General features: G+C 41.7%; 1 protein-coding gene across 1 annotated transcript in view; it reads left to right on the top strand.

The window, feature by feature from the left end:
- Positions 1-278: 278 nt before the first annotated feature.
- LOC111872359 (MAP kinase-interacting serine/threonine-protein kinase 1) overlaps positions 279-24,556 on the top strand; it is a 124,244-nt gene continuing 99,966 nt past the window's right edge. Inside the window, exon 1 of the mRNA XM_023866157.2 lies at positions 279-315. Within this exon, the coding sequence (XP_023721925.1) occupies positions 286-315 (30 nt within the window). The 5' untranslated portion in view covers positions 279-285. The remainder of the gene's footprint in view (positions 316-24,556) is intronic.

Here is a 24,556-nt window from a genome sequence, read left to right as displayed (position 1 = left end):
TCCTCTCTCTCAGTCGTCTGTCCCTAAATGCACTAAATCCAACCTTACATTTTTGCAGTGAAAAATAATTGTAAATACAAAAAAAAAAAGGACTACACGATGCCCATTCCGCCTTCTGTTTTGCATTCGTATAATCTTATTCTATTACTGTTGTCTCCCGCGACTTAATTTTTGCGAATATGCTACCATCTACTACAGGTACCTGTAATTATATTGCTAAAGTAGTTGAATAACTTTCTTATAGGTGGCAGCGGAATTGTTGATTTAGCTAGCGATGCGGAGGCCATGGCGGCCGCCAGGGACGGGCTGGAGCGGGTATGTAAATTATTGTAATTTACCGTTTTGTAGTAAAAATGTTCACATAATTTATAATGCTGTTTGTATTTGATTTCATAGTTGCTTTATTAAAGTAATTTTTAGCTCTGTAGTACCAAAAATTTCAGCTGAAACTGTTGTCTTATTTGGATTTTGCATTGTCAAATAGCATCAGCAGCGATTATTTATCTTCTGTAGGAAATAAATATTGCATTAAAATAATGGAATCATGGTTGCAAACAGTGAATCATCTCAGTGAAATACGGATAATCAGAAGCGCCTGTCATACGAACGTAGCTTATACCGAGATTGACACAAACAGCACATGCTCAAATGTATGTTGTGTATCATGTAGGTATGTCATTGAAACGTTTGTCTTTGATTCAGTGAGCAATTATCATCCTGCGTTAAGTAGATAACACAAGTTAGATGATTTCTTAAAAGCCGAAGGATATCTGTGTGCGTATAGAATGCGTAAAAACTAGTTTTCTCGCTCTGTCGTGACTTTTATGCAAAGAGTAACCTGATATTCGTAATTGTATTCATAGTGCAATTATTGCTGCTCACATAATCTCAGAAGATTGTGAGTTATCATGTAATGTAACTTTCGTTCAGATTTGTTGGTGCACATTAAACACAACATGATGCAGAAAATGAATGTAAAGAAACAATAAATAAAAAATTAGTAATGTTTGTCATCATGGTCCTTTTTAGGAAATTTTTTTCATTTTATTAGTGCATGTAAATAGATGCGTACTTGTTAAGCAGTAATAGATTTTAACATCCTGTTACATTATGTAAGATTTGAGGCTTTCACGGCGGTGACTATGAAGAAAGCAGTCTTCTGGGATTTGGCACCGTGTATATGTGGTGTTAACCGACGTTTCGGAGGAACGTATCGCCTCCATCTGCTTTTACCGGTTCTCACGGTCTCTTCACTTTGCAGATTTCTTATATTTTTTCTTCTACCCTGAAGATGGAGGCGGTACGTTCCTCCGAAACGTCGGTTAACACCACATATACACGGTGCCAAATCCCAGAAGACTGCTTTCTTCATCCTGTTACATTGACAGTAATTATGTCAGGAATTAACTGGCTGTGTCTCTGAATCTGCATAATGGATAAGTGACACTATTAAATACTTCAAATTAATTTATTGTACAATGATGACAGATTTTCTTTCACATTGTACTTTGTTTCCAATTCTGAAACATTTTGATTGTTTTTGATTGTTAGTTAAGAAATCTGTTTAGATTTTGTAGGGTGTGAAAGAAAGTGAGTAGCCATACACTGGATTCATTCATAAAATAGGAATTAAAAGCCACGTACCTTTAATAGTAATTTAATGTTCCAAGGGACTAATAAGTGCTCTCTTCACATTACTTTTACTTTTGGTGTGTGTATATTATACATCCTACAGAAAATGGTGCATTTGTCAGTTGCTAGAACAAATTTGAAAAAAGGCCTACCCATATTATTGTGTGCATGTTTTTAAAATGAGTATTCATTGAATCCTTTAGAATGTTAAAATATCAGTGAGCAGTTGGGATGGGGGGTAACTTGTCATTTATTGAATGGTCTGTTGAAGTTAACTATATATTCAAGATTAATTACATTACATTCCCTGGATTGAAAGTTAGTCAAAATGACTGTAGGATGTTGAATGTGTCACATAAATACAAAAGTATATGTATGGTACAACTGAAGTTTTCACATAAGAAACCCCAAGAAAACACAGTATGTTACACATAAGGCTACGAGAATGTTTTATATCTGTGTTCAGGGACTTGAAAATATTTTGAAACTGCCAGCGGAGGAAGGGAGATTAATCTCTGATTCACGTCATCACTTTATATACATGTAGGCAAACAGACAGCTTATTAGGACTGGTGAGGGAGTTTTTGCTTCTTTATTCTCCCAATAGCCAGTATTTCTCTGTGTATTATGATCTTCAGTTGAAGTATAAACACTCATATTTGAGATGCCAGAAAAAGAACAAACCTTTGACTATTAATTTATTGTATGATCCATCCACACAATTCATATACAGATCAAATAAATATATACATTTTTCACTCAACGACATGTTTTGTCCATTCAGGTCATTGTCACGTAAGTGATATTACACTAAATCTCATCCTTTCTGCTATTATTTCCCTACACTGGCAAATGTTCACAATTTTTTTTACAGTTTTTATGGGGAAGGTTATATGTGCCTTTTACGGTATTAATGTTGATTGTAATTTGTATGAAAGCCTCAGTATTAGGTTAAAATTGATTTAATTTAAATTAAAAGAAAATAATGAAATGAATAGATATTGGTTATTGTTAGCAATTAAAATTTTCTCCTTGTTGGTAGCTTTCAAATGTCATTGGCTTCCTGTCACACACAAGCATAATGTAAACCTAATCATTCATGCTGTCACGCCCACACACTCACTCATCGTAGGCACATCACCATCAGCACAAGGTTAGAAAACTACCACCACAAAACACACATAATGAACAAAATTTTTTTCATTTCAGTTTGTATATTTACATTTTTTATATTTCAGTTATACTATATAAGGAAACAAGTAACACAAGTGAGCATCTCGCTCCACTACACACAGAATAGTGCACACACATTCAAAACCAGCACATGGTGAACAGACTGAAATAACAGTTTGTATATTTAAATTTTTTTTATATTTCAATTGGTGTACTTGTGAAATTAAATCTAGGATTGCCATGGCAAAAGCTGCATTTAGCAAGAAGAATAATATTTTTACCAGCAAATTGGACTTAAATTTGGGAAAGAAACTTGTGAAATGCTACATTTGGAGCATGATTTTGTATGGGGCTGAAACTTGGACATTTAGGGCAGTAGATCAGAAACACCTGGAAAGCTTCAAAATGTGGTGTTGGAGAAGGATGGAGAAGATCAGTTGGACCGATTATGTGAGAAATGAAGAAGTGTTATTTAAAGTCCGTGAGCAGAGGAATATCCTACATGAAATAAGAAAAGGGAAGGCTAATTGGATTGGTCATATCTTACGCAGTAACTGCCTTCTGAAAGAAGTTATTGAAGGAAAGATAGAGGAGCCAGAAGACGAGGAAGAAGATGTAAGAAGATGCTGGATGACCTTGGGGACAGAAGAGGATATTCTCATTTGAAGGAGAAAGCTCTAGATCGCATTAAGTGGAGGAACTGTTTTGGAAGAGACTGTGGATCTGTCATCTGACAGATTACTGATGAATGAATGACAGGAAACAAGTAACGCACAAGTGAGCATCTCGTTCCACTACACACAGAATAGTGCACACACATTCAAAACCAGCACATGGTGAACAGACTGAAATAACAGCTGCCAAAACTTTAGTAACAGGAAAACATGCTAGCATAAAAAGTGATGATATGAAATGCAGATCGCTCGTGTGTGGCAGGAAGCCGATGACATTTTAAAACCACAAACATAGAAAATTTAAAATTTTAATTTATGAAAATAATAGTCATATTTCCATTACATTATTTTGTTTTAATTTAATTGAAATTAATTTTAAATTAATTGTAACCTGATATTTAAGCCTGCATATGAATTATGTTTGGAATTAATACTGTAAATGGCACATACAACCATCCCCCTAAAAACTGTTTAAAAAAAAATGAAAACCTTGGCCAGTGTAGGGTAATAATAGCAGACAGGATGATGGCTTGAAGGGCTGAAACATGTTGTAGAGTGAAAAATGTATAAATGTATTCAATTTATACGTGAATTGTATAGATGGAACATACAATAAATACTTCACACACAATGTGACACTAAGATACAATATTTTATTATTAATTGTATGAGAAATTTACATGTTCATATGCAAGGGTTTCATAAAAGAATGTGATATTATTGGATTTTATGGACTTAACTATAGTAAGCCAAGCACAAAGTAAATTTTGAATTCATATACAAAAATGATGTGAATTATTGGACAAGATTTAACCTTTAGATTCAATATAATACTGTAAGCTGGGGTTTATTTGAGAAACAGACTCTTATCTGTGATAATGAGACTAGATTGGGACCATGTGGACTGAGGAAGATAGGAACAAGAGGGAAGGAGATGTTGTCACCCCTTAACTCTCATAATGGTTTTGTTGTTATTCAGAGTAATTAGAAATAATGTGTTGTGTGGGGCATAGGCACGTCAATATCCATGGCTATATGTGCCTGTATAGAACTCGAGCTATAAAACGTGTTATATAACACACTTACTTATGGAGCTGAGATCTTCTTGAGGAGAAGCCAAATCTGCAGCTACTCAAGAACTTCCCAGCATTTTATGGAACCCGAAGGTTCAACACCGTGTTCACAAGAGCCCTCGACTGGTCCCTATCCTGAGCCAGATCAATCCAATCAATACCATCCCACCCTATCTCTCTAAGATCCATTTTAATATTAATTGATTAAAAACAGACCATGTGTCAGGCTATAATGTAGTCTAATACATGGTAAAAGAGTGGATAGGAACATCAGTATTTTTTTTCCCTTGGCACTACAGCCCCAGTGGGCCTAGGCCTACCTCCATGAACTTCTCCGTTCACTTCGGTTTTTCTAGATCGTACACATTCGGTAGGACTCCCGGGCGGGTGATCGGCTCGTCGCAAGGACATCAATAAATATTATGCAAAAAATCTATATAAAAGGGACTTTATATGGGCTTTTAAAAATCATAAAGAAATGAAAATAAAATGGCTCGTTGTTTTTGTTTGAATTTGACATTACGAATGCTGTAAATACACTGCCCTCATTTCTTTATATACAAGTTCAGTACCCTATGCATATGAACTTATTTGTGAAATCATCATGGGCGCAACGTTTTTAATTGAGATTCAAATTCAAGGTGTTGTGACGGAGGTTCTACCAATCTTGTTAATCTGGTCATTGCCAGTTATGGGAAATAATGACACCACATATTATGCTTACCGTTTCCTGACGTCGTTTCAGTTTTGTTGGATTAAGGGGGCATAAATTCTGACTTGGAAGACTGCTTGATCGACTTTTGAGTGATGCCGTATTGATACTTGGGGTTATTAACTTAATATTTGAGGTAATAAGTGAATATAGAAGAATTTGTTGGCCGGGGAAATAAGAGGACCAATAGAAAATATTCCTTATTGCAGCTTTTCCCAGAGAAGTCCTAAATTATTTGACCAAATTTAATATTAAGCCCGTTTGGTATACTGACCGTACTGAAGCCGGAAGGTAAAGAGGGCATGTTTGTTTCCCTGCGTCTCAAGGCCAGTCGCGGACGTACTAGGTCTCACAGTCGCCAGAGGTGAGAACTCATCGGGCGCTCTGAAGTCACAGAAAAAGATATACTAATATGAGCGTACACTCATAGTCCGTGTGCTTACGTATCGAAAGGTACTATTTCCTGCGTGTGACGCTGTGTGCGATAGAAGTTACCGCTGTAAAACAGAAATCTCACGTGTTAACACAATATTTATATTATTGTTTATTCTTTGCGCAAACTGAACACAGAATATGGGAGGTCATGTCTATACGTCCACATGTTATAATTTCGAAACTCCTGAGCTGGTTTATGTGAAATTTGGTTGGTTTGGGGGTTGTCTGTGTTAAAAGTTGAACAGATGTAATTTTGGTTCATATTGCTCCAGTATAACATAACCCTCACTTTTTTGCATGATGCTCAAATCAAACGTTACCGATTTTTAAAAGCGACTCATCTTCCAAATGAAGTACGTTACAGTAGACCTCAGTAAGCTATATAATTTTTATTTGCAGTGGTTCTGACATGGTGACAAAATACAAAGAAAATAATATCTTCCTATGCAGTGTGATGAATTTTTCACCATTTTGTTTCGTCCGCAATCGTACATCTGTATCACTCTAACATTGGTCTGTCGGACATATCAGTATGTAGGAAGTTGTGTGCATAGCTCCCAGGCCAGTTATCCTTGCAGTGACATGTTGTGGTTATCTTTGTTTTGAATCCCTGACTTAGGACATCGCTAGGGCCGCGCCATAGCTCAAGCGGTTAGTCGCTGGCTTCCCAAAGCGGCAGCCCGGGTTCGATCCCGGGTCCGGTGAAGTGGGATTTGTGGTGGACAAAGTGGCGCTGGGGCAGGTTTTCTCTACTTCGGTTTCCCCTGCCAGTCTTCATTCCACCAATTGCTCCACAATCACCCTCACCTATCATCTGGGGCTGGTACAATAGGCCAGACGTGGCCGCAGTACAAGGGACTTAGTCCCACCCCACTAGCAATAAAAAGAAAGTGACATCGCTACTTCCTTCCTGAAACCGGTAAAGTAGAAGTTTATGTAGGCTTCTTATGAGTAACATGTCCTTGACCAGTATCAGTAACATGTATTATAATTACGCAACCGATACAACTGGCAGTTGCCCTTTCAGGCTTAGCTGAAGAGAAGCATATGTACAATCGTTACAGTATGACTCAACCTTAAGTATGCACAATAACATGATCCTTAATGGAGTACTTTGGCTATCATAAAACGAGGAACATACAGAAACCACAGTGACAGATTATAATATCCACCAGTTCCATCTAGAATAATCCTTCGATATACAAGGTTATTGTGGCACGCGGCAGCGTAGTTGGTTGAGTTACTATGCTACAAGCCGAAAAGTCGTGGGATCGAATCCCGATGTGGTGGATTTTTTTCAGTTTAACTACTCCAGCCGCACTATGGTTGACTCAGCCCCTAACAGAAATGAGTACCAGGAATCTTCTTGAGGGTTAAAGGGTGGCCTGCGCGTAAGGCTGACAACCTCACCGCCATCTGTGAGCCGATCTTCTAGAAAATTGTGTGTTGGGGGTCCACGTTCTTGTGTAAGAAGCCAGTGAATCTGTGTAAAGACATTGCATAGGTATACTTTCACAAGGTTGGCCTTGACTACATTACCTTCGAAACGAAATTGTTTTTCTCTTGTTCATTGTCGAGCAACAATGAAACCATGTGATCGCTAAAGTCGGTTTCGACACAGCAGGCATTTCGCGTTTGGACTCGCGTATCACTTTTTCCTGAGGATAGAACCTATACAGTTTTGTTGAGGAAGATGATATTCCTGAGTTGTCGATATTTAATTAAATTAGTTCCAGCGAACTCCGACTCCATGGGTTGGACGACCGAAGGGTCTGAGTTCGAGTCCCGGTAGGGGCAAAAATTTTCACTTCTCCATGTCGTCTAGACCGGCTTTGGGGTTCATCCAACCTCCTATCCAATGGGTACCGGAGGCTCTTTCCTCGGTGGTAAAGCGGCCGGGGTGTGAAGCTGACCACTTACCTTCACCTAGTGCCGAGCTCAAGAAAATGTGGATCTATACATCCACTCCCTCATACGCCTTCATGGCGTAGTGCTTAATTAGTTAAGGACATGGACAACTTTACCAGCCCTTTTCAAGAAAATAGCCTTTTTGTGTTTTGGTGTCGGCCTCTGTGTTTGCAGCTAGAATGTTGATCGTTACTGGGCATCAACCTGTATTGGATACGCTGTTGATGTTGGATGTGAATAAAATCCATGCAGCCACACCAAAAAAACACTTTTTCATATCTAGAGACCCTCAAAACGCGTAAATCCGTCGAAATCCTGAGATAGATTCCCCCCCCCCCAGCATCACAGTGCTTTTTCATATTCGATATGCATGAGAATGTAAAACGTAATGTAGCAGTGAAACCAGTGCTCTGAATTACGCGTTTTCGGGTTATGGTTTCAGCGAATTGTCGAACGTTAACACGTTGCATGAATGTAAGTTATGTAATAGGTCACGAATGAGCGAGCAGTCTTTAGTTTCAGTGGACCGTGAGAGCTGTGAATACGTGAAGCGTATTGTGCTGTATAAAGGAGACTCTATACGATTGTCAACGCGTACGTCTTTATTCGATAACACGAAGGACTGGAAGAGTGTACGGGAGAAAGTAGAAGTAGTCAGCAGTATGGAAGCATAAATAACAAATGCTGAAACTTCCCGTTGAATTTTTAATTACACAACTTATTAATCATGTTACTAATTACACTAGTTAATCGTATAATAATCAGAATTTCTGTACTGAGTACTTGTAAGTACACGTATCTCAGTACAACTTGTAGATAACACTGGTCAACAAGCTTATGGTAACATGAAGAATACTGACCTCTTACATTAGTTCTGATATGCAGATTCCAAATATGGACGCAAGTATTCCGAGGGATAAAGCGACTACCATTTAGTATCGAGGCTATACCTCATCTCCCGCATACATTTTCATGCCTTGTACTGTGGTCTAGTTGTCAGAGTTTCTGGCTATAGATCCAGAGGGGACCTCTGGTTCGATTCACGGCGCTACCAGATTTTCTGAGTAGTGGGTCTGGAACGGGGTCCACTCAGCCTCGTGATGATAATTGAGGAGCTATTTCAAGGAAATAGCGGCTCCGGTGTAGAAAACCTAGATTAACGGCCGTAAGGATTCGTTGCGCTGACCACGTGACACCCTCTATCTGCTAAAGCTGGCACTAATTTTGCCGACAAGCGGCGGTCGCTCGGTCGGTATAGTTCGCTTGAGGACTAAAACCATGGAGTTGTTTGTTTGTAGCGTAATTAGGACAGGGACAACTTAACCTTATTAGTTTAGTGTATATATATTTTTCTTCCTTGGCACTACAGCTTCAGTGGGCCTAGGCCTCCCTCTAGATCTTACACATTCGGTAGGGCTCCTTGGGCGGGTGATCAGCTCGTCGCAAGGCCTCTACCTGTACACAAACACTGAAAAACGCACACACACAAACTAAATATCCATGTCCTGCGTGGGATTCGAACCCACGATCCCGGTTTCCAAGCGAGCGAAGACAGTACATGCCTTAGACCGCTCGGCTACCGTGACCGGCAGTTTAGTATACTATATACCGAACAGGTTAGTCTAGGAGGTAACGCTGTAGACTTGTATCCGGGAGGTGCTGGATTTGTATCTTGGCCGGGTTACCGGCTGTCGTGAGTGAGTGTTTCCTCAGTTTCTCCAAGCAAGTGTCAGGATATTATCATGATTTGTCCACGACTACTACTTTCCGAATCCTTTTAAATCTATCTATATATAGATATATAGTGTGGATACTGAAAACGCATTTAATTTTGTCACACTCCATAAAAATTCTTTATTGTACAAAAAGTGTTAGGCTTACATAGCATAAATATAATTTATCTAAGTACAATGTACATCTTTTATGTGAAATGTTTCCTGTATTGTAGAAGGCGACGAAAAGAGAACCCGGGGTATAACAGGACCATCCTGCCACTGTGGGACATAAATACAGAGACCTGGTCCCCCAAGGTTGGCGGTTCGACGCAAAGCACCGTAAAAACGTTATTGTTGCGAAATCCAAAGAAGTGAAAACCGGATGGTCACGAGACAAAACTGGCAGAATCTTCAAGGAAGGATGCGGCTCAAGTATGGCTGTTTTCCCGATGATGATGATGATGATATTTTCAGTATGTGATAAATGTTTAACTATATAAAACTCCGTGGTTTTAGTCCGCAATCGAACTATACCGACCGAACGACCGCCGCTTGTCGGCGAAGTTAGCGCCAACTTTAGCGGATAGATGGTGTCGCCTAGTCAGCACAACGAATCCCCACGGCCGTTAATTTCGATTTTCTAGACCGGAGCCGCTATTTCCTTGAAAAAGTTCTTCGATTATCCTCACGATGCTGAGTGGACCCCTTTCCAGACCCACTAATTCTCAGAAAATCTGGTAGTGCCAGAAATCGAACCCGGACCTTTGGATCTGTAGCCAGAAACTCTGACAACTATATACAGTGGTAAAATTAATGTTCTCATCCGCAGTGAACAGTACACATTAACATTTTTATCATTTTTTTCTGACACGAGCACAAATGAAGATGAAGCTGGCGACGACAGTAAATACACTTTTTGAGTGTCATTTCCAAATTATATAATAGCTGTTCTCTAAAACTCTACGTATTCATGATGCCTTAGCCTTGAGTGTGTAATGAAATAATAAGGTAAAGAGTAGAAGCGTATTCATGTAGGATAGCTCTGTCAACAATAGACGTGCATGTCATTTCACTCTGGCGATTATTAGCTCTCATTTCTGCCACAAGAGTGCAGCACAGTATGGAGAGCACAAAGAAAAAGTAAGAAATACTAACTTGTTTATATCCAGAGTTACAAAACTGTAGCTTTGAAGTAGTACTACCTACTCATGCTTACTAGAGTGTGAAGAAGTAAATATATTCCGGATTAGCTTTGTCTGGAGAAAATGTAGATCAGGATTCTGTGTACAGGCGTGTACAAAATTTACCCCATCCTGATGCTTTTGATGTCAGAGGTTAACATAATACAAGGAAATATAATGCGTTTTCATATTCCTAATTGTCATCTTCAGCTGTATAGACTTGTACTTTTGTTCTGCGTTGCAAATTTTATTACCTTTTCGCTGTATGATTTCGACACAAAGCGAAAGGAACAATTTGTTTTCTCTGTTTAAATATGAAGACCATAGGAGTGTAAATTCGCATAGAACGTTTAGAAAATATACCCGATTTCAGTGCACCTTTCCACTCGTTTCCTTGTTTTTTTAGGATTGAAGGATGTGGAAACTTAGTACGAGGCTAGTATTAATTCTGAAGATATGATTTCATGACGGCAAGACAGTTTTGTAACATAATATGCAACAGTTTTCATTACGTTTACTAACCCATGACCGATTTCCGCACCATATATACTCGTACGTAGAGGAGTAAAAAAATTATCCGCACTCTTGTTTTTCCAGTTAATATACACAAAAGTAGGGGTTGAACAAGTACTTCATTTTTCTACATAGTCTCCTTCCTTTTCGATGCAATTGGTCCAGCGGTCCAAAAGCTTGCGTATTCCCTCCAAGAAGGTTTTCGGTTGGTCGCGCAACATGCACCGCTTCCCCCACTTCTTTGTCCGTAGAAAATCAAAAACCTTGTAAAACATCTTTGAGCGGTCCAAAGAGACGATAGTCGGAAAGGGCGAGATCTGGGCTGTAGGCAGGGTGTTCCAGCACCCCGAAACCCAAATGGTTAATGGTTTCAACGGTCTTGCCGGCCAAGTGTGGGCGTGCATTGTTATGCAAGAACACCTTCTTTCACAATAGGCCTCGGCGTTTGGTGCGAATTGCTGGCTTCAGATTACTGGCCAGCAGATCACTGTATCTTGCACTGTTGATCGTACACACTTTTTCCAGAATTTCTTGTCCTGCCACTTTTAAACTTCTCGATCCACTCATACACACTTCTACGCGGTAGAGCACTGTCCCCGTATTGTGTTGAAAGCCTCCCATGAATTTCAGCCCCTGACACACCTTCCAACCACAGAAATCGGATCACCGTTCTTTGTTCCTCCTTGGTGCACACTGCTAGCGGAGCGGCCATGTTTACACTGTCACAGCATCAAGGAAAATGACGCGATCAAGGTCAAACTTCGATCACGTGACCACAGTACTACCAACTCTAAATGCATGCGCAGAAGGCAGTGTGACAAACCTAAAGATGTGTTACGGCGAAAGTGCGGATAATTTCTGACTTTCCCTCGCAGATGGCCTGAAGGTGAATGGAAATAACTGGATATATGCAGTATTGTACTCTGCTACAGTTTACTCATTAAGCAGATAGGAAAAATAATCTTGCTGTATTCAGTTAGTGTGACTTTTATATTTGAATATTCTAATTTTATTTAAATGTTTTCCATTTCTCCTCGTGTGGAGGCGGGTTAGAATACCTCCACTGTAGCCTTGCGAGTCAGAGAAGGTGACGAAAAGAGGACATGGTGCATGGGTGTATAATCGGGCCACCCTGTCGCTAGGAAACATAAACACAGGGATATAGATCTCCAGGTTGGGGGTTGGGCGCAAGGCTGATGACCTTGCTCTGTAAAAAAAAAATAATGTTAAGAAGTTGAAAGAAGTGAAAACCGGATCAGATTTGGCAGAGTCTTCGAAGGAAGGCTATGGCTCACTGGTTTGCAAGTGGTGGTGATACTGATGATGCTGATCCACTTCTAAATGTCTCACCTAACTGTTATGCAGCCGTGAAACCAGGTCACATTCCACCCCGAGTCGGAATTTTAGAGAAACCCTCAGGCGTGCTTTAAAAAGAGGGCGGTCAAATGCAGCAACGCTTGCCAAGAAAACCTCACACTTCGATTCTGTGTGCTTCGCCACGTGCACTTCGCATGGGGATATTGTGTTGGCTTAGTTACAGCCAACCAATCCTAAACGTGTGCTAAAGATAGCCTTGGGGGGGGTTACGGGTAAGCATGCACACAAGTTTCCTATGTGCCGTGTTTCCCCTATATCCTTAAGCCATGGAAGGTACGGTGTGGGCAGACAATCCAAACAATTACACACATCCGCTCTTGGCGACTACTGCTTAGCCATAAACTCCGTCAGGGTTTTTCCCAAGGGGGAATGGGGGAAGAGCCAGAAAATTTGCTTACAAAGTTTCGTTTAAACCTTTTCGAGAATGTTTCTAAATACGACTCTAATGTAGTTATACTGAAAAATATGTGGCGCTACATTTAAAAATAATTTTAATTTTTCGTATTAATATTTGATTGATTTCCTTGTTTTTAAAATTCTGATTCGTTCAAAAAAAGGGGGGGGGGGTCGCACACCCCTGCCGGCACCCATGCGTCTAGCTTGCAATTCAGTGTTATAAAAAGGTAAGTTGTACCTGTGCTTAACTAATTAAGCACTGCGCCATGAAAGCATATGGGGGAGTAAATGTATAGATTCACATTTTCTTGACCTCGGCACTAGCTAGAGGTGAGTGGTCAGCTTCACGCCCCTTCCGCTTTACCCCCGAGGAAAGAGCCCCTGTACCCATTGGATAGGGGGCTGAGTGGGCCCCAGAGCCGGTCTGGACGACGTGGAGAAGAGAACTACTAAATCAATTTATTTTGAACACGGCTGAGTTTATTATTGATGAAACTTCTTGCATGTTCCTTCGTTCCCAGGGGTAAAGCTGCAAGGACGTGAAGCTGACCACTCTCAACTAGTGTCGAGGTCAAGAATGTGTAGATCTATACATCCACTGCCCCATACATGTTCATGGCGTAGTGCTTCATTAGTTAAGGGCGGGAGAGCTTTACCTTATCTTTATGTTCCTTAATTGCTGGATGAAAATTCAACTTGACCTTGAAAGATAACATTCCTTTTATGATTCAACTTGTCAAAGTTATTGCTGAATGCAGTATTGCTCTCAGGTGAATTACTATTGCAGCAAATCTTTCGGCACCGCTTGTTATTTAGGACCGTTCTGTTTCATGTAATGTCTGTTGTATAGTTTAATCTTGAGACGTATTTCCGGCCATCTACGTTGTTATGCAGCCAAATGGACGGAAATGCCCACATGAGATCCCAGTGTCTTCTGAACGAAACCCAGTCTTAGGTAGCTGTTGTTGGGACGGACTGAAAAATGTACCTACAGCAATAACAGAACAATGCATCCGCTTCTATGAAGTAAGTTAGCAAGAAACGTTCCAGTTTTTCCCGAAAGCGATTGTCATGTTTGGCGTATTGTGACAAAATTTGTATGAGCCGGTAAAAAAGGTATCTCGCCAGATTTAAGCGAGATCTTGACCTTCAGTTGCCTGTTTTGTATCGTCATCTTAACATCAGAGAAAGTGGCTAGATCAGAAATAGATTTATCAACGGCCTGTGGACTAAGTAATCCGGTCTACAAAACCGAGATTAACGGCTGCGGGGATCCGTTGCGCTGACCACGCGACACCCTCTATCCTCAAGAGTTGGTACTAACTTCGTCGACAAGCGGCGGTCACTCGGTCGGTATAGTTCGCTTGCGGACTACAGGCCAGGGAGTTTTTTATGTGGACTAAGTAATTCAACTATGGCCTCTTGTAAACTTAAGTCTGTTACATTAAAGTCTACCTACATATGACTACCCATTACCCTCGTATGATGCGTCATGTTGACGCACGTGCTTCTGCTTTCTGTGTAGAAGACCAAAACGCCAATCTCAAGTGCATTTCTGGCCCTTTGGTTTTTATTTTCATTGTTTGATTTACGTTTTGTTGCCCCTGCTTTGTATTTTCTGAAACTAATTTCTTACACGATCACTGTTAAACCATTATGTACAAACCAAATGAGTGTTTCATAACGAAAAGCACAACGCAGCTTCGAAACGTCGCGTACTTCCGTTTCATGGAAACGTTCCATCCATGGCTTCCTCTGCATTCACTGTTATAAACCCATTGTCACTTTGTTTATTGTATTTGCCTTCCAATAAGATGACCAAGGCTGATGAGTAGCTACTGTTCACGTACAAAATCAAACTCTCGATTGCGCTTTGAATCGCGAAACAAATGACGCGGAGGAACCCATCCCAAATCATTTTAGCAGCATATTATAGTCCGAATTATTACAAATCGCTTGGTGTCAGGGTCTACGAGACTGCTTGTGCAGGCAATGCAAGGTGGACTGGGACGGCCCGAACCTTGTCACTTGATATAAGGTTTTTTTTATTGCTAGTGAGGTGGGACTAAGTACCTTGTACTACGGCCACTTCTGGCCTATTGTACCAGCCCCAGATGATAGGTGAGGGTGATTGTGGAGCAATTGGCAGGGGAAACCGAAGTACTCGGAGAAAAATTGCCCCAGCGCCACTTTGTCCACCACAAATCCCACTTGACCAGACCCGGGATCGAACCTGGTATAAGGCTAGTGTTTGAAGACTATTTTCATATTTTTAACGGTACAGCACATGCTCACATATTCTGTTTAATAGACATACATTTGGAGTTGTCCCTAGACCACACCATGAAGATTAATGTGACAGTGTACATACAGCTCCAGCATTTTTGGCCTCGGCATTAGGTGGAGGTGAGTGGTCAGCTTTTCGGCCGGAACGCTTTAACCCCGGGGAAAGAGGCCGGGTGGGCCCTAGAGGCGGTCTGGACGCTGTAGAGTAGAGAAAAATCTCTTGCCCCTGCCGGTTATTGAACCCAGGCCGTCCAGCCTGTAGCCTGTTGCTATACCGACTGAGCAATTTCGGCTTCCCGTACATGCAACCATACATAAGTATTTCTTTAAATACTGAAAATAATGTCGGTGTAAATTCTGAAGTAAGATGCATGATGGACTTAATGGTATAAGGTCACAGAATGCATACAAGTTAGTTGGTAAATGACGATTTGTATTAAAATGTACGTGTATTCATAAACAGTTTCCTGCGTTTGAGATTCAGCTGCTCCGTGTGGTGTTGTCAAGAACAAAGCGCTAGTTAGGTTCATTCGTGTGTCATCCTATTCCTTAGTTTCCCTACGATAATATGACAAAGTTGGGGCACGCGGTAGCGTAGTTTGGTCGAGGCAGTATGCTACAAGCCTGAAGGTTGCGGGTTCTATTCCCGATGAGGCCATTGGATTTTTCAGTGTACCTAATCCTTTCACCCACACTATGGCCCTGTGGTCGACTGAGCGTCTGACTGAAATGAGTATCAGGAGTCTTCCTGGAGGGGTAGAGAGTGGCCTGCGCAAGGCTGGCAACCTTACCGCCATCTGTGAACCGATTCGTGATTTCTCAGATAGCTGGAAATAGTGCAAGTGCCAACAATTACCACTCCTTACCACTGAGTAAACCTTCTTGGCGAGCAGCTGCCATTAGGTTCGTAATGCTGAGTTCAGCGATTTTGCCTTAGTTCATTTGTCAGCCTGCCAGGAAGTCTCTCTTACCCCTTCTCTTCTTTATTTGCGTACATAAGGGGAAGTGACGGCTTTGTCTGCCATCCACCTGCGTATACCATGTGACATCTCGTGAAATTTCCATACTACGTCGACATAATTTGTAGTGTGTGCTTTTATTATGTTTGTTTAGAATTCAGGAACGGAAGTTTCAAATTTTTGCCATACTAAAGGTGTTTTCTTCTCCATCTGATGCCACGAATCTGAACTCCGCAGTTAGTGTTCTACCAGTCATAACATTTTCGCTGTGGTGGCAATAAGCATGGACGTTGGCACCTCCTGTTGGAAGTCTTTTTTCTTTTTTAGATCAACTCGGCAGTACGACCTCAAATAATCGAGGTATTAAACAGCGTACACGAAGGCTGTCTTGGTTTTTTGCAGTATGTTCGCTTGAAACTGGTTCGTTTCGCGCTGTGGTCGCGTGGAAATAACAGGGAACATTTTGGTTTAGCGGTAGCGCTCTAGATAAAGTCGGGAGGTACATGCTTTATATCTCGGCCAGGACACCGGTTGTCCTGAGATTTTTCAAGGTTTTCCTCAGTACCTGCAGCCAGATTCCACTGTTGTACCTTGATTAGACGACAAACGCTTCTTTCCAAATTTCAGTTTATCACTTATCAGTTATTTAACCCTGCGACGTTGTATTATATGGATACTGAAACACCGTAAAATAAACCACAACATTTATTTTAAATTAACACAGGTAAAAAGTAAAGCTGTCTCTGTAAAGGCCATGAAGGCCCGTAGGGGTGTGAGACGTCGAGGCTCCCACATTTTCTCTAGACAGTTGCCCCACAGATGGCGGTAATTTTGTCAGCCCTTTAACCCCCAGGAAGAGTCATGGTACTCATTTCTGTTAGAGGCTGAGTCGACCCCAGGATCACAGTGCGGCTGGAAGGATTAGATAAATTGAAAAAAAAATTCACCTCATCGGGAATCGAACCTGTGACCTTCCGGCTTGTAGCATAGTGTCTCAACCAACTACGCTACCACGTGCCCCCCCCCCAAATTAACACAACCCATAAAGAATGAGCAGCCCTTACAGTCACGCTGAGGGCAGATTGCACCTTATATACGTTTGGAAGCCTGCGGGGCGCCCGTGAAAGCTCTCTCACCCCGGCTGTCTCACCGTGTCACGAAACGACTCGAAAACCACTTAATGAATTTTTATGAAATTTGGTATTGGAGGGGTTTAATAAAACTTGACGACATTCCAGTTTCGGTTGAGTCGGATAAATATAATGGGACACTTTACACTCAGCATTTCTAGCGTAAGTCCCTACATACTTAGCGGCGCTTTGCCTACCTTTCCGAACTTTTATATTATAGTGCCGATCACAGTGGCCCCGCGGTCGAAGGCTTCCTCCACTCGCTCGCTGGGATCGTGGGTTCGAATCCCTCTCCAAGACATGGATGTCTGGGTTTATTCTGTGTTTATGTTGTCCCGTGTATGGTAACTTCCTTGCTTCGGGCTGATTCCTCGTCTGAGGAGTCCTACCGACTGTGTAAAAGATTAAGAAACTTAAAAAGTGGCCAGGGTCGAACAAAGGGCTGTAGAGCCACATATGAATGAATGAATAAATTAATGTAAATTTATTGTGCTGCAGCAGCAGTGTAACCTCGATCTAACATGTTTAAGTCAGTCGAAATGAATACAAATGCTTCAGTTCCTTCAGGCAAGATCGAAATTATGACGGGGTAGGGAGAACAGGAAGTCTTGGTTGAGTTCAGACCGCCTTCGCATAAGATTTATTTCATTCTTTTAATGCTTTCAGCGTGTGTTGTAACAGGGGATAGTGAATCCTTAATATTGATGGCTAATTCATAGATTACATAGCTGTGACTCAGTCTGTGTTCCTCCCTTAATGTCAGAGATCAAGTTTCACCCCCATACAAAACCACAGGCAAAAATTGTAGTTTTGTATATATTAATTTTTACGTTTTCAGACAGCGGAGAAGACGAAATATTCCGAACTCAGTTCAGTAATAAAAATCGCAGTAAAACATTTTGGACCTGAGTCTAAGTGTTATAGGTTTTCTAAACACACTACGTAGGCATGTATGAAGTAAATAATCTGTCATGTATACTGTAATATACCTATATACGTATATGCTTTCATTGTGTTGTCACAGGATCAAAATGCATTCGTATTTTATACAGGCATGCACTAGTGAGGCGTTCAGATTTAATTACCCTGTATCATCACACCATAAATTTGCGAACTTGTGAACCGTGATGTTTTTAAAACGAACAATACATTATGTCAGACACATCGCATGTTCTAAATGTGGGATTTGTGTTTTAAAACTACAGGAATTCTACTCTGAAATGTTTTGACCTAAATAACGGATAAGTAAACAATTCATCTCGATCGCTTCGCGACCAACAAGAATCACGTGAGTAGGACTATCTTGACGGCTTCCATTATTCTATAGTTCTGTAACTTCTGATGTAAGTACAGCTGAGTTCTTTCCTGTACATCATTTTATTACTGGAACCGGTATGATTCAGTATGCCAACAGCATCCGACGTAAGAGTAATAGAAAATTCTATCTCTCTATCTTGGTTCCTCTTGCTCCCACCTGGAGCACAGCGCATCCGTGAAACGCTTCGTTTCACTTCAGTTTAATAATCTTAGACAGTCAGTAGGACTCCTCGGACGTGGGATCTGCCCATCGTAATGCCGCTGCCTAGATGGGACAACACAAACATAATAAACGCAGACAAACATCCATGCCTTGAGTGGGATTCGAACACACGATCCCAGTTTTCAAGCAAGCGAAGACATTTCATGCCTTACACAAGGCCACTGTGATCGACTAATAGGAAATTAGTGCTGTAAAATTAGTTTTGTTTTTATGTAATGCCACATACACAGATATTAATTTTCTGTGCTAGGGTCATGCGTGTTCATGTCGTTTGAGTAACATATTTATATTTGTCACCCGTGTCATCTACTTTTTTTTTATTGCTAGTGGGGTGGGACTAAGTCCCTTGTACTGCGGCCACTTCTGGCCTATTGTACCAGCCCCCGATGATAGGTGAGGGTGATTGTGGAGCAATTGGTGGAATGAAGATTGGCAGGGGAAACCGAAGTACTCGGAGAAAACCTGCCCCAGCGCCATTTCGACCACCACAAATCCCACTTGACCAGCCCCGGGATCGAACCCGGGCCGCCGCGGTGGGAAGCCAGCGACTAACCGCTTGAGCTATGTCGCGGCCATCTTCTACCTTACTTTGAATCAAACACTGACGTAATACGACGTATGATAAGTACCGTATTCTAAGAAATGCCAAATGTTTTCGTTTTATATAATTTGCGTTACTGCGGAGTACACTAAACGATATGTTTACAGTCTCTGGCCCCGTATCAGTTCGCATTTATACACCTACTTTGATAACTTATAACTCCGTAAACTAACTAAACTCCGTGGTCTGTAGTCCGCAAGCGAACTATACCGACCGAGAGACCGCCGCTCATCGGCGAAGTTAATGCCAACATTTGCGGATAGAGTGTGTCGCGTGGTCAGCGCAATGAATACCCACGGCCGTGGGTTTTCTAGACCGGAACCGCTATTTCCTTGAAATAGCTCCTCACTTATTCTCACGAGACTGAGTGGACCCCGTTCCAGACCCAATACTTCTCAGAAAATCTGGTAGCGCCGGGGATCGAACGCGGGACCTTTGGATCTGTAACCAGGAACTCTGATCACTCGACCACAGAGGCGGTCCCGTGAACTAACAACTCGTCACAAATTAACCAGCATTTGAAGCCTAATGTTGATATAACAAGTACGGGTAAATGCACTCTGCTGTGTGGGAGATTATTATTTCCGTTTACGCGTGACGCCGGTCTGCTGTCTAGACATGTTATAATCGTTCACAGTGAGATCAGCCGTCGAGAAGAGCAAAAGATGCTGAATAAATGTATCTAGGACGCTGAAGTAAAGTGCGACTGAACGTTGTGATTAGCATGCTTGATTCGTTCCTGGAGGTACGGGTTCAAATCTCGGCCATACAGTCTACTATTCTGGCAGGAGTTTCGCGGTTTTTCTCATTTCTTTCAGGTGAATGTCGGGATAGTAACTCAAACGAAGCCACGACAGCATTCTTCCATACACTTGTCAGTTCACTTGTTCACTGAACATCCTACCAGTCGACACTGTACTCATAGGCCTTGCCTTTGCAATTGAACGCGTCGGCTAGCAAACCAAGGAAAGGTAAAGAATAAGGTGAAGTCTTTGTGCTTAACTAATTAAACACTACGCCATGAAGACGTGTGGGGAGTGGATGTATAGATGCACGTATTCTGGAGGTGAGTGGTCAGCTTCTCGCCCCTGCCGATTTAACCCCGAAGCAAGAATCTCCGGTGCTCATTAGATAGGCCGGACGGGTCCCAGAACCGGTCTGGACGAGGGAGAGAAGAAATATCTTGCTCGTACCCAGGCTCGAACTCCGACCCCTCGGTCGTCCAGCCCCTAGCCAGTAGTTGCACTTTACCTTTTTACCTTAAAACAAGAATACTGGATAATCTGTTACATTTAGAGGGGAGAAACCCATTCATTCATATTCCTGTTACTCGAACATAGGACATCCGTGAAACACTTCGTTTCCCTTCAATTTCTTAATCTTTAGACAGTCGGTAGGACTCCTTGGGCGGGGGATCAGGACAGGATAACACAAACACAGAATAAAAGCACACAGACATCCATGCCTCTAGTAGGATTCAGACCCACAACCTCACTGTTCGATCGGGCGAGGACGGTTCAAGCCTTAGACTGCGCGGCCACCATGATCAGCAGAACTCCGTTGAAGTGCAATAATCGTTATGAATATTGAGGAATTTTTTTGTTTATACTGCAATATGGGTTATGAGAGAAAGCGTGATGATATAAAATTAAATAGACTTCAGTAGTTGTGCGGTACTCTGAAAAATACACCAGTAGTGACATGCCAGAAGCAAACCTTACTAAAACTCTGTAAATGAATAGCCATAATTACGCTTTCATATGGATCCGATCTTTGCGATAATTAAATAACAAATGAGAAAAATTGAATCTAAGAAATGCTTATCTTTAGTGCGATCACAGGATATAGAATAACTGGTTATAAAAACAGTAAAAGTATACCAATTCAGTGATTAAAAACTATCGAAAGAAATGGCTGGAACAGATATAAAGAATGCCTGGACATCATATCCCGAAGCCGTTACATGAGTATAAACCGCTGGGTGAAGATGCCAGGGATGTCCGACAGAAAGACGGAAGGAACGGTTTTGACCCTCGTAACGGAACAGGCCAAGAGCTCACGTCGTTATGTTGATGGTATGTTCGAACTTAAGTGGCCGACTTATCGTTATACCGTATTGTATTGTGACATGTAGACCCATTTCTGGGAAACGAGTTGACGAAAACGTTTCCTGGGATACGAAAATGATAGTTGTAGGCTCTTGGAAACCAGCTAGTTGCTGTGGAATCAACGGGTATTTCCATGTATACGAGAATGAAAGTTGTAGACTCTTGCAAACCAGCCCGTTGCTGTGGAATCAACAGGCATTTCCATGTATGCGAGAATGAAAGTTGTAGACTCTTGCAAACCAGCTCGTTGCTGTGGAATCAACAGACATTTCCATGTATGCGAGAATGAAAGTTGTAGACTCTTGCAAACCAGCTCGTTGCTGTGGAATCAACAGGCATTTCCATGTATGCGAGAATGAAAGTTGTAGACTCTTGCAAACCAGCTCGTTGCTGTGGAATCAACATGCATTTCCATGTATGCGAAAATGAAAGTTGTAGACTCTTGCAAACCAGCTGGTTGCTGTGGTATCAACAGGCATTTCCGTGTAGCGAGAATGAAAGTTGTAGACTCTTGCAAACCAGCTCGTTGCTGTGGTATCAACAGGCGTGTCCATGTGTCCGAGTATTAAGATGCGTCTATGCTGTATAAGCAGCGGCCGTTCAGATAAGAATAACAGGCGTAGGCCAGTCAGAATGGAGCAAGTCATAGGTAGTCATTTATTGTTAACTGCAGTAAATTATTGTGATTAAGAGAGATTTTAAAAGAAGGCGTCAATAAATCCAAAACCCGTTAGTATTGGTCACGGAGCCATAAACACGTGACAGTATAAAGCAGAAACTTGCATCGGTGGCATTCTGACCTAAGTGTAACAGAAATGTTTCGTGGGGAACATGAAGCATGCAGTTCGGTCGAGGTGCCTTGTGTTCTAAATTTGGACGAGGCCAAAGACTTGACTCGGTCGGATGCAGGAGACCGTTGCTCTCTGCCTCTCACTACGTAAATCCGCGCGTGTAGCTGAGAGGGAGGACTTCCGCGAACCGCCTAAAATACCCACGACTTGAGAACGAACACACGACCTGGCCTTCGTTATATAGCGTTAACTCCGCAAAAGAACCAACACTTTTGCCAAAAGGTAATTTTGTTTTTATTAGTCGAAGAACGTTCCATTTTCCCTGTAACGGGTGGAATTTAAGGGAGAACACAGCATTGCCGGGTGTTAATTAAATCCCAGTTGCTAGTATAATTTTTTAATTTATGTATTCTTATTGGGGTGAGAATGAGTCCACTTGGTACTGCGGCCACTTCTGGCCTATTGTACCAGCCCCAGATGATAGATGATGGTGGTTGTGGAGCAATTGGTGGAATGAAGATTGGCAGGGGAAACCGAAGTATTCGGAGGAAACCTGTCCCAGCGCAACCTTGCCCACCACAAATCCCACATGACCAGACCCGGGCTCGAACCCGGGCCGCCGCGGTGGGAAGCCGGCGACTAACCGCCTAAGCCCAGTGGTGTACCGCCAACTTTCACGTACTAGAGCTCTGTATTCTGCCTACAGAATATATTCGTGTGTTTCCTATAAACAGCGATTGTTTCACTAAACAGCGTTAACCGGTTGATCTGTACAGTGGACACGTAATGCTTTTCCTGTGAGGTACGAATTGAATTTTTGTGTGTTATTTAGAAGAAATTAGCCTTTAAAAGGCGAAAGATTTATGCCGGGGGTTATAACTGGGCTACCCTGTCCCTAGAGGGTATAAATACGGGGACCTGGCCCACAAGATTGAGAGAGTCTCGAATCTGAGACAGTAAAGTGTGGTCATGAGTTCCGCGGGACTCGGACATGAGAATGACTGTGCTGGCGAGGGCTAGCAGCAGTTGTAAATGACAGGTCCCATCCTCTCGTCAGAGAGGATGTTACGTAAGGGTTATGACCGTTAAGTGTAAAGGTAAAGTTACAGTGCTTAACTAATTAAGCACTACGCCATGAAGACGTATGGGGGAGTTGATGTATAGGTCCACATTTTCTTGACCTTAGCACGAGTTGGAGGTGAGTGATCAGCTTCGCGCCCCGGCCGCCTTTCTATTTGAAAGAGCATCTTGACATTGATGGAGTTTCTTCTTTTCCAGTTTGTTTCGCCTCGATTTCGGGATATCATCAAGTATCAGTTTTCTTTTAATCGAACAGACTTTTTTGTCAACTGCAGGAATGTCAAATGACATCTCTCATTCAGTGTCCATGGTTCTTATTAGGCAAATTCTTGAACCACACCCTTGATACTTCATACTTCTGTAATACCTTTTGTTGAGTATCTCTCTGTTCTGTCTTCAGTATGTAAGTTATTTCTTCTAATAATTTCTTCTGTATAATGACAGTGAATGTATTTTAAGTTCTCTTCTTGTGAATCATGCTATTGACTTTACGTTATGACTTCGGAGTTTTTATGGCACTTGTAGTTTGTATCAGCAGCTGAACTTGCTCGTTTAATGATTACTCGGCAAACACTATTAACGTGGAAATTTTCAGATGAGTTTTCAACATGACCGCTTGAGTGTTTTCTTTGTATGCAAGTTCAAATATCAACTCGGGTTTCATTACGTGATCAAAATGATGATATTTTAATCTTGGAGTAAGTTTTCTGGATAATTGTAAAGGCAATCGTTATAAACATAACGAATAAACAGCGCGAAAACATGTTAAAATTATATTGTGACATGACGACTGAAAGGTGCAATCTTCCCGTCTGCTGGGCGGGGCTTCGCTGAGCACGTTCCCGTGGCAACACGGAAGGCGCCGCTGGTGGACGACGAATTGGTTGAACACGTTTCCACAGCAACGAATACGACTTAGAAAGCAATGCATTGCACACATACTCACGTCGATTCCTAGGCAACGTTTCCGTTCACACGACAACGAACCTTCAAAGCACAGTAACAGCGAAGAACGCGAGAAGTCTACTGTTGAAGGAGGTGATCTCCATAAATTTTGACCAAAACCTACCACAGGGAGAGAATTGACCAACAGAAGGCAAAAGACAGACAGAAGTCAGAAGTGAAGTCTTTAGTTTGTGTGGTGTCATCACTGTTCGTAGTTACGAAGTATTATAGTTACAGTAAGACTGAAAGTGTTATAATTAATTGTAGTTCTCTCTGGTGAATATCTAGTAAATCAATTCATCTAATCCGGAACCCATTAATTATTTG

Source organism: Cryptotermes secundus, unplaced genomic scaffold (assembly GCF_002891405.2).
Source record: "Cryptotermes secundus unplaced genomic scaffold, Csec_1.0 scaffold144, whole genome shotgun sequence".
NCBI classification, from domain to species: Eukaryota; Metazoa; Arthropoda; class Insecta; order Blattodea; family Kalotermitidae; genus Cryptotermes; species Cryptotermes secundus.
Note: the sequence above shows the minus strand (reverse complement) of the source record. Positions and strands in the feature narration are given on the sequence as shown.